This window comes from Columba livia, chromosome 4, assembly GCF_036013475.1.
Source record: "Columba livia isolate bColLiv1 breed racing homer chromosome 4, bColLiv1.pat.W.v2, whole genome shotgun sequence".
NCBI lineage: Eukaryota > Metazoa > Chordata > Aves > Columbiformes > Columbidae > Columba > Columba livia.
In genome coordinates, this window is record NC_088605.1 from 260,499 (window position 1) to 270,799 (window position 10,301).

Consider the following 10,301-nt stretch of genomic DNA (forward strand, 5'->3'; position numbering starts at 1 on the left):
CTGTTACCAGAGGATGCCGTTGCTGAAGCAAGAAAATAAAACCACTTTCCTATCAGCCCAGAGGAGCTTAGGGCTGTGCAGCCATCACTAATCCGGCACAGGTGCTGGAGCACTTCTCTTCCTCACCGTCACCCCCTTTACTGGAAGCCAGGTCAGCCACCGCGTGCCTGTCACGCACAGCTCCGCAGGACAGAGCGGACACCGCGCTGCGATGCAGCGACCACGGTGACGGAGATGCACAAACACCCCCAGCCCTACGGAAGGGACGGCCCGGGGGCTCCGCTCCTGGGAGGCTGCTCCTCATCCTTAAAAGCCTTGAAGCCCCACACTACAGACAGGGACGATGGGCAGGGGCTTGGCCTCCCCACCGAGCAACGCCCAGAGCTCTTCTCCGGGGCAGGCGGCAGAACTGCACAAGCACGAGACCACCCAGCGCAGCCGTGAGCAGCAGGTACCTGCTGCTCGTCCCAGGCAGGAACCGCCTCAGCCTCCCTCAGAAACCCCTTCGCCTTTTTCCCTTGCCCGGCAGCCAAACCCCAGTGTGGAACGGGACCCGGCCCAGGAGAACAAACACAGACTGGTCCCGGCCACAGCTGTGCTGTGTCACCACAGGACTGGGCTCCCCCCTGCACCCGGGCATCAGACAAACGCCCAGCCGGGACCTGCTGCCTTGTCACCATCCCACCAGCCTGGGGGCCTGACCCTCCGGACTCCCGGGTGTGCGCGGGGCTGCAGAGGTCGCGCTCGGTGCCCCGCGCAGGCGCATCGCGGAGCTGCGCGACAGCCGCCGCTCGGCCGTCAGCACACCGGGCCAGGAAACGGGCAGGCGTCACCGGCAGCGCCAGCCGATCCCAAGGCACCGCTCCAGCCCCACGCAAAGGGACATGGCATCTCTCAAAACCATTACCAGCACCAAAAGGACAAGCTGTTTTCTCCCCCGCGCAGGTTTCTGCCCAGCCACAGCCAAGCCCCCAGCCTCGGAGCACACAGCACAGATCACAGACGTGGCCGCTGAAGTCAACAGGACCCGGGCTGGGCCATCCCAGGCCTTTCAAGAGCAGCTGGGAGAGGAGGAAACCAGCAGAGGGATCCGGGTGGGGAAGGAGAGATCCTGTGACTGATCCAGTCGCTGAGCTGCAGCAGAGCTGCCCAGCCTTACACTGACAACTCTGTGCCCCGATCAGCGCGTAAGCGCACCTGCCTGCCTGACTCCCACAACCCCCGATCCCCTGACATCGGGACATCGACCGCAGCGGAAAGCACCACGCGCTCTTTCCTCGGTGGTCCCCTTGGCTCAGCAGCTGCGGCACAGACCAAACGAGCCAGCACGTGAGCACGGCTCCGCTGGCCGCCTCCACAGCACCGCCCCAGCCACGGGCCTCACACCCAGACATGCCACAGGCAAACGCTTCATTCTCAGACACACAGATTTTAATATTAAAATAATTTTGTATAAAAATACTTCTGGAAACTGATGGCGAGCAGTCTCCCAGGCACCACAATGGGCGCCCCGGCCCCGCAGGCTGGTCAGAGCGAGCGGAGCAGCAGCAGCAGGGCAGCCGGGCCAGCTGGTCGGGGTGGCAGCAGAACCAGCGCCAGAGCGGGGGCCACGCCGGTACCCACACCGGCCACGGCTGTGCCGCTCTCGCTGCGGACGGGCCTCCGGGAGACACAGCCCTCGGGGACCCGAGCCGGAGCAGCCGCGGCCCCGAGCCCCCCGGACCTGGGGCCAGCAGCCACGGCCGGCCACGAGCAGCCCCAACCCCAGCCCCTCTGGGCAGGTATGGAGCAGCAGCACGCTAAATCTCTCCCAAGTCCTCATAGACGGGTGACAAGCTGCACTCATCCACAGACTGCTCCTTCTTCTGCTTGTTCTGGGGCTTCACCACCCGGCTGTACAGCCCCTGCACGTTGTTGTTGTTGTTGCTGCTGTTGAGGCCAGGTTTGACAACCCCCTTCTCCGGAGCAGCGTTCCCCCGCCGCCGGCCAACGTCCCTGCTCCGCTCGGCACCTTTAGGGACCAAGGCTGCCGGGGGCTTGGGGGCAGGCACCGGCTTGGGGCCCTTGGCCTTGGCCTGGAAGGTGGGTACCGAGTAGTCGTCAGTGCCAGGGCTGTAGGGGTATTCGTAGCCGGCGTGGCCATCATGGCCCTGGGTGCGCCAGGCGTCGCCCGCGGGCCGCGCCTCGTCATAGATGCAGGCGGCGGGGGGCAGCGAGCGGGGGGCACGGCCCTCGGGCTCATCGTAGATGTGCTCCCTGTGCGGGGGGGCCGGGCCGGGCCCCTCGGCCTGTGCCCGCTCGTACGCGGCCGAGTACGGCAGCGCCGGCGGCCGGAGCTTTGCCTCGTCCTTGGCCCCACTGGCGGGTTTGCTGTCCACGGGGTCCGAGTACAGCGGGTCCGGGCGGGGCCGCGCGCCCTTCACCGAGTCCAGCGGCTCCGAGTACACGCAGGACGGGTCCTCGGCCGGCAGCACAGCGCAGGGCGCCCGGGGCAGCGGGGAGCGCGGGGGGTTGCTCAGCACCGCGGGCTTGGCCGGCGGCACGGGGAGCTCCGGCAGAGTCCGGCTCTTCAGCAGACACGCGGCGTCTCTCTCCTCTGCCGCCGCGCCGGGCCTGGGCGCCAGCCCCGCTTTGGGTGCCGGGGCGTCATCCCCCTGCGCGGGCAGCTCCAGGCTCAGGGAGTCGGCCAGGGCCTGGCGGAGCAGCACCACGCCGGGGCCGTCCGAGTCCAGCGAGCCACAGCTCTGCCGGTTCTCCTCCGCCTGCGCCTTCTGCTGGCGGATGGAGGCTTCCACCAGGTGGAAGATCTCGTTGCCCTGCTTGGTCTCAAAGGTGAAGTTCCCCGGGCCGGAGTCGCAGCGCCTGCCAGCTTCGAAGGAGAACATCACCTGCGGGGGAGCGAGGGGGTCAGGCCCGCGCTGCGCAGGCTGCGGATCCTGCCGAAGGGCGCGCGGCCGCGGCCCCGCACGAGACCTCCCTGACCATCCCGCTCCCCGCAGCGAGGGCCGCAGCTCCGCCAGCGCCGCCCCGGGGACACGCTGCGCGGGGCCAGAGCAGGCGTCAAGCTGGAGCAGGACGCACACTGGAGGGGACATCCCTACGAGACACCCGGGTCAGAGACGCAGGCCCTGCTGCCTCACGCGAGCAATTCCAGCACCCGGCGTCAGCGTAGGAAATCACACACAGTCAGCACTGCGAACGGAGCAGGGCGAGAAGACCAGTGACAGCTCAGCGGCCAGAACTGTTACGGGTACCTTGGGTAAGCCAGCATTAGTCAGGCAGCAGGGAAACGATCCTGAGCAGGAAACACAAGACGGAGGAACACGGCTTTCCACAGGAAAAAGGCCAGAACCAGCAGTTTGGCTACCAGTAGCAAGCAAAGCATTTGCCTCACCAGCGTTACTCTGTTAATGGTACAAAGTACCATAAAGAGAAGTCTTGCACCAAGGCAGCTCCTCAGGCCTGAACGCAGCCCCCCCGAACCTCGGCCTCCGAACCCAGGTGGGTTCTCTGCTCGCTGCACCTCCTGCGGGCAGCAGCAGCCTCGGGGGCCAGACCCCGCTTGTGGGTCGGCGCTGCCACGCACAAGCCGGCTGTCACTGCGCGGGGACGGGGAGCAGCGCCTGCCCCTCGCGGTGCGGCTCTGGTCCTGCCCGGCCACAGACCCTGCGGACGCGCCACACGCCTCGCCAGGAGCAGCTCCGCTTCTGCTTCTGTTTTGATAAAGTGCCACAGAACACACCGCCAGCAAACTGCAGCTGACACCATCACTTCTATAAACGGCTCTGGGAGCCACTTCCTCCCGCCCAGCGCCACAGGCGCCTCCTGCGATCCAGGGAGCAGCAAGTGAGACTGGGGACCCGCTGCTGGAGGGCACTGGAGAGGGGACACGGTTCAGCCCGGCTAAGAGCAGCGTGCCCCGCAAGGTAAACAAGCCCAGAGTAACTGGTGTCTCACACAGCCCCTCCTGCTCTGGCCACCGTCCTTCAGAGGGAACCGCGGTCCCTGGAGGCCGGGGACGGCCTGTGCGCAGCACGGAGGGACACACCAGCCCACGGCACGGGCTGCAGCACAGCGGCGGGACAAGGACCAGAGCGGGGCCCTGCACAGCCACGCCCTCGCGGGGACGGGTGTCCGGCAGCCCACGCTCCTGCGTGCTGGCACAGGCGGGAGCTGAGGGCAGACGGGACCACAGATACCCTGGGGACCCTGCCACGGGCACCCCCTGCCCCCACCTTGTCCCGGCCGTATCTCCGCAGCAGCCGGTAGGGCCAGACGTAGAGGGTCTCGTTTGTCCGCGGGTCCTTCAGGACGAGGCTGTCACGCTCAGCCTTGAGCACGTAGGCGCCGCGCAGCTCGCACCGCTCCGCAGCCTCGGTCCGTTGCACCGTCACCCAGAAGGCGTTCACTGTGGGGACAGGGGCTCAGGGGACGGCAGAGGAAGCCGCGTCCCCAGGCGAGGCCTCGTCCTGCCCCCCGAGCAGCAGCAGGACAGGCCCGCAGAAAACGGCCCAAGGTCAGGGCAGGTCCCACCTTCGTCTCTGGAGCAGTAGATGGAGTTCACGGCCATCTCCAGGGCCGGCGCCTCCCCGCTGCCCTCTCTGCCACGCTGGGCCGCCACGCCAGCATTGCTGGAGCCGCTTCCCTGACGAGGGAGAGCAGATCAGCCCCCAGCTCCCACATCAGCCCCTGCGCCCCCAGCCCCGTGTCGCCTGGGACCCACCGCCCTCCCCGAGGACCTGGCCAGCCCCACGCAGCTCGGTCGTCCTGCAGCCATTGCCAAGCCCTTGCCCGCCCAGGTCCAGCGTGAACACTGATGAGCGGCCCTGGCGCTCCTGGCAGGACACTCGGCCCCAGCTGGGCAGTGCATTGAATGATGTGCAGATAAAAGCAGTTACACCGGTGGCCCTGCCCAGCAGACCCTGCCCCAGCACAGCACTGAGATGTGGGGCAGCAACTGGGGGTCCCGTGTGCCCAGATCGCTGCTCATCTCCCCACTCCAGCACGGTCGTGCGGCTGCTGGGGTGCCGAGGCAGAGAACAGCTCTGCTTCCTCTCCGAGGTGCCCCAGCACAGGTGACACCGGTGCCCAAAACATCGCATGGGCCTGGGACACTGTCCCAGCATCACGGCAACGGAAGGAGCCGAGGGGATGACCCGGTAACGCAGGGTCTGTGTGCTCTCTGCACGGGCAGGGCGGTGCCGGCACCAGCGCTCGGCCCGCGGAAGGGAAGCGAGCGCTTCTATTTTAGCACATGCAGAACTGAAAGTGCAACGCGCACGCGTCAGCAGCTGCGTCCCTGCAGCAAGGTCCCCTAAGGGCCTGTGTGGGCGACACACCCACGGTGCTGCCACCAAACAGCAAAGATCCTCCTCCGGGAAAGCCCCATGCGAACCAAGAGCTCCCAAATGCCCTGCCAGATGAGCTTCTTACCTAGAGACAAGGCCCAAAAAGGGCCATCAGGCCCCCTTGTCTGGCCCCTACACAGAGCGTGGACTGCTAAACCCCCGTGTCCTTAGCGCTCACAGCAGCAGCTTCTGCTCAGCTAAAGCCCCAACACGGCAGGTTCCGGCCGGGGACCAGCCGATCTGCTAGAGCCCCTCAGCACTGCGTGACGGCGCTTTCCCTCGTCTTCAAAAGAAAGAGAAATTCTGTTCTGAACTCCAAATGGCTCCTAGCCCCAGTTCCCAACCTACTGGACCCCGCTCACCCTCTGGGCAGCAACAAACGGGACACAAACTCATATTCTCTGTGCGGATGACCAGAAATCACAATTAATGGTCTTCAGCTTTTTGCAGAGAGGCCACAGGCGGCTCCTGCGCCTCGCGCTCCGGGCCGGGCCTCTGCAGAGCACACGCTGTCCCTGCGCGCTCCCGCTCAAGCGCCCGCTTGTTTCCGGACCTCAGGCACGCCGGCTGACAGCGAGCACGCGCAGGCAGGCGGGAGCACGCCCTGCCCCGAGCAGACGGCACCCTGCACCACCCCAAAGGCACATGCTGTGTTCCTGACCCGGGACGAAGGCTGCAACGCCGTCCGCACCAAACAGACACGAGCACAGACATGCAGCGATGTCCAGTATTCCACCAGTGCCTCTTGTCCTGGTCAGCGGGGCTCTTACTGCACAGACACGTTTGGCTTCACAGGGACTGCTGGGAGATGCAGCCGTGCAGCCAGCCATCCTGCAACGCAGCCCAGCGCTCGGAGCCTGCAGCTGGCTGGAACACAACCCAGCGCTGTGCAGACACCAGGAGCGAGAGCAGGAGACCACGGGGCAGGGCCGGCACGGGCTGCTCTGCAGGGCCACGGGGATCACCGTGCTCATGGGCCACCTGCGGTGCAAGCTGCCCCCGCAGAGGCTGCAGGGCTGACACAAGGGCACAGAGAGAGGACAGGGAGCTGAAGGGCTGTGCCGCGGGCCCGGCACTGATGGGGTGTTCCCAGCAGCAGGCAGGAGCGAGACCCAAGGCTGGGGCTGGGCAAGGGGCTGCAGCGGCCCTGCAGCTGCTGCTGGTGCTGCCGCCCAGGAGCCGGGGGTCCCGGAACGCAGCTCTGCAACACGCTCAGCCCCGCACCGCGCTCAGCCCTGCTTCCGCTGCCGCCGCGGCAGGAAGCACAGCGGTGTCTGTGCCAAGAGGAAACGCCGCTCAGCCACCGCCGGCCCCGCGGGCTCTCTGCGGGGCGTGAGGACAGGCTCCCTGCTGCGGGGAAGAGCTCCCTTGAAATTCCGAGCTGCAACCAAGAATTACTGTCGGCATGCCAAGCAGTCCCATAACCCATGCAGCTGCTGGCACAGGGGAACTATCAAGAAGGAACTAGAGTCCCGGGGCGTGGGACCACCCCTGCGTGCCACGGGTCCCCTCCCGCTGCGTGGGAAGGGGTCGCACCGAAGCCCCGGCACCCCCAGCCCCCTCCGCCCGGGGCTCACCGGGAAGGCGATCTCGCACAGCTTCGCCACCCACTCCTCGCTCTGCTGCTTCTCGGCCGCGAAGAGGTAGCTCTTGCCGCTGGCGTCCAGGCGGAACACGGCGGTGCCGGCGCGGGGGCCGCTGTCGGGCACGGGCCCCACGCTGGTGCAGTCCGCCAGCCGCACCACGGTCCGCGCCAGCCGCCGGCTGCCCAGCCGCTCCGGCGACAGCGGCTCCTTGCAGTCGAAGAACTCGAGGCGGGCGACGCCGTGCTGGCTGGCGGGGTACAGCACGAACCAGCTCCGCTTCCAGCGCTGCGAGCGGCGGCGTCACCGCGGGCCGGGCCGGCGGATCGCGGGGGGCCGGGGCTGCCCCCGCCCGGCCCGGCCCGCGGCAAGAGCCCGGCCCCACCCGCGCCCGCCGGTCCCCGTGCCCAGACAGCCCCGGGGCGCCGCCCGGCCGGGCGCGGGTACCGGCGGCCGACAGAGCTCCGGCCCCACTTCCCCAATCGCCCGGCGGCGCCCGGCAGCGCGCAGGGCCGGGGCGGCCGCGGGCCGCGGGGACGGCGGGCCCAGCCCGGGAGGCGGCGCGGGGCCGGCATGGAGCCCGCCCGGCCCCGGGAGAGAGGAGGGAGGGAGGGGAAGGCGCCCACCCGGTCCGGTCCAGTCCCGCCGCGCGGGCCCGTCCCGCCCCATCCCCGCCCCGCGGAACGGCGCGTGCCGGCAGCACCCACCTTGGTGCCGAACTTGTGGCTGTGCTGCACCAGCAGCGGCCCCTCCTTGGCCGGCGGGTCCATCCCGCGGCGCCGGGACACGCCGGGACGCGCCGGGACGCGCCGCGCGCTTCCGCACGCGCCGCCGGGGGGCGGGGCCGCGCGAGGGACGCACGTGCGGGGGAAGCGACGGAGGGAGGCGCGTGCGTGCGTGCGGCGTGTGGTCACGTGTGCTGCCACGCCCTGACACGAGCGCGCGGGGCCTGGGGCTGCAGGGTGTGGGGTCCGGGGTCCGGAGGGCCCTCGCGCGGCCCCGGCTGGGGGAGAGCGCGGGAGGCGAAGAGTCGGGGGACGCCGAGCTCCGCTCCCAGTCCCAGGAGGCCGCAGAGCGGGCACCGGGCGCTCCCGCAGACGGCAGGGAGAGGGAGGGCTCCGCAAGCACGCCCGTGTGCGCACAGCCCTGCCTGACCTCTGCCAGTCTCTGTGCACAGGGCAGCGTCACCCACGTCTCCCCTCTGGCCGAGCCGTTTCCTGGGCACTGCGGGGGCCCCGGGTGCTGCCAGCGCTGCGGCGGCCGCTCCGGTCTGCGCGGCGGTCTTCCCAGGCCAGGCTGAACTCGGCGCTCCGGGCAGGACTCGCTGGGGCTGGTGGGGCACGGGGCGAGGAGCAAGTACCAGCACGGCCTGCGCCCGCAGTCCCGGCCCGTGAATAACCCACCCCGGTAGAGCTGGGCTGGCTTTCCTGCCCTGCCCCCAGCGCACGGCTGTGGTGCTGTGTGCCAGTCTGCTTAGGAGGTTTTATTGAGGTTATGAGTGTGGGTTTGCTGCTGTGTGCGACTCTGGTCGTGAGACCCCGTCCAGGGGCTGGGGCTCTGCGCGCTCCCCGTGCTGCAGCGCTGCGCTTCGGGCAGACCTTGCTGGCCTGCGGGCGCTCTGATGGCCTCTCTCCTGCCCGGCCACTGCTGCGCAGCGTTCTTGGGCTCCTGGCTGCTTTGATGGCCCAGACTCCATGACTTGGCTTCCTAGCACTACGCTGACCTGCAAAGGGGAGAGGGAGATACCACTGATCCTGATTTTCTAGGCCTCTGATTCCCACTTCTCCCATGCGAGCCCGTGCCTGTGGGCCAGAGGAAACAGCTGCAGGTGGCGACAGCTGCAGGGAGGGCCCTTGGCAGTGCCTCGCTGCAGGCAGAAGCACATCTGCTTTCTCCTGCCGCCCTCCCTCGCACTTGCGTGGTAAAGAAGTCGTGCGTTTGTGTGGGTTATCTTGGCTGTATTTATAGGCAGTGTGCTGATTTTAGTTATTGGACCTGCTGTGTTAGCATGGGAAGTTACTGGGGGGTTGTGGAAAATTACAGCCGATGGGTGTAAGAACAAAGCACGGGAACTGGTGGTTTGGCAACAGTATCTTGTTATAGTCGCGCGAAGCTTTCCTAACACGAAAGGCATGTAGTTACAAGGACCTAAGATAAGATATGCATGCTTTCTTACTAACCTATCATGAGCTCAGCTTTTGTAATATGTATGAGCTAATTAGTTGGTATACCAATCAGTATAATCCACGATAGTAGTTGTAATGTATGTAACAGTATAAAAGGATTGTGTAGAGAACAATAAAGTGGACACTTTGCTTGCATCAAGTTGCGTCCCCGTCTCTTCATCGCGGCAAATGGTGCCCCCCGACGTGATCTTTGGTGAAGACTCCGCCGGAGGCTGATAATCACCTATCTGGTGGCGTGCTGCGAGTCCCGCAGAACTGGGAACGCTGCTACAAGGAGCAGGGAAAAGCCGGCTACTGAAGTCATCACCCCCGTCTGGAACGAGAGGTGAGCTGCGGGAAACTAGCAAAATGGGGAATCAGACGAGTTCCCCTGAAAGAGACGTTTATGAATTAATGAAAGCTTTACTTAATAAGCATGGGGAAAAGACCCTTTCGGGTCAGGACCTCAAGCTGATCCTTAAATGGGTCCAGGTTAAGATCCCTACAGTTACTGCTTCTTCGATTTTTACCCGGGAACTTTGGGACGATGTACGGGTGAAATTATGGGATGCAGCTACCTCTGGAAATGAGGAAGCGCAACGTATGCTCCCACGATGGAGAAAAATTTTTGAGACTGTGAAAGCGCAAGAGCAGAGCCAACGAGGTTCAGAAGGGGAGACAAAGCCCTCTGCACCATCATTACCGTCACCACCCCCCTTGGCCTGTGCAGCGGGGTATCCCCCGGAGGATGATCCCTTTGATCCCGGACCTGTTGATCCCGAAAAAGAACCCGATCTTTTCCCTCCTGATCCTCATAATGCCTGGGGAGAGATCAAACGCCAAGCCTTAAAGGAGGGGGAGTTAGAGATAGCAAGGACTATAGTAGCGCCTGTTATATATCAAGGAAGGGGGGGGGCGGCTCAATGGGAAGCATTATCCTTCTCAGTGATTAAGGAGTTGCGTCGTACGGTTACCGAGCACGGGTTGTCTTCTCCTTATTTTGCAAGCCTTTTATCTTCTGTATTCGATACATATGTCATGACCCCACATGATTTAAAATCTCTCGCGCGATTGTTATTAACCCCGACGCAATATACAATGTGGGAGTCTCAATGGAGAACGGGGCTGCAGACAATTTTGTTGGGGTATGCGGGACATGCGAATGCTGCCCTAGCTGCCTTAACCATAGAACATCTTACTGGGAC

At 65.5% G+C, this 10,301-nt stretch overlaps 1 protein-coding gene across 3 annotated transcripts; it reads right to left on the minus strand.

Annotated features, from left to right (window-relative positions):
• Nucleotides 1-1,413: 1,413 nt before the first annotated feature.
• On the minus strand, nucleotides 1,414-7,810 carry DOK1 (docking protein 1). 3 transcript variants are annotated; one of them, XM_065060068.1, is made up of 5 exons: nucleotides 7,639-7,810; nucleotides 6,926-7,219; nucleotides 4,534-4,645; nucleotides 4,236-4,408; nucleotides 1,414-2,888 (listed from the first exon to the last, which is right to left on the minus strand). In XM_065060068.1, the coding sequence occupies exons 1-5, from the start codon at nucleotides 7,699-7,701 to the stop codon at nucleotides 1,800-1,802; spliced, it is 1,731 nt and encodes a 576-aa protein (XP_064916140.1). In that variant the 5' UTR covers nucleotides 7,702-7,810; the 3' UTR covers nucleotides 1,414-1,799. The 3 variants fall into 3 exon arrangements, with proteins under 3 accessions (XP_064916140.1, XP_064916143.1, XP_064916141.1); XM_065060071.1 differs by having other exon boundaries at nucleotides 6,926-7,181; nucleotides 7,639-7,783; XM_065060069.1 differs by lacking the exon at nucleotides 6,926-7,219.
• Between the last annotated feature and the right edge of the window lie 2,491 nt (nucleotides 7,811-10,301).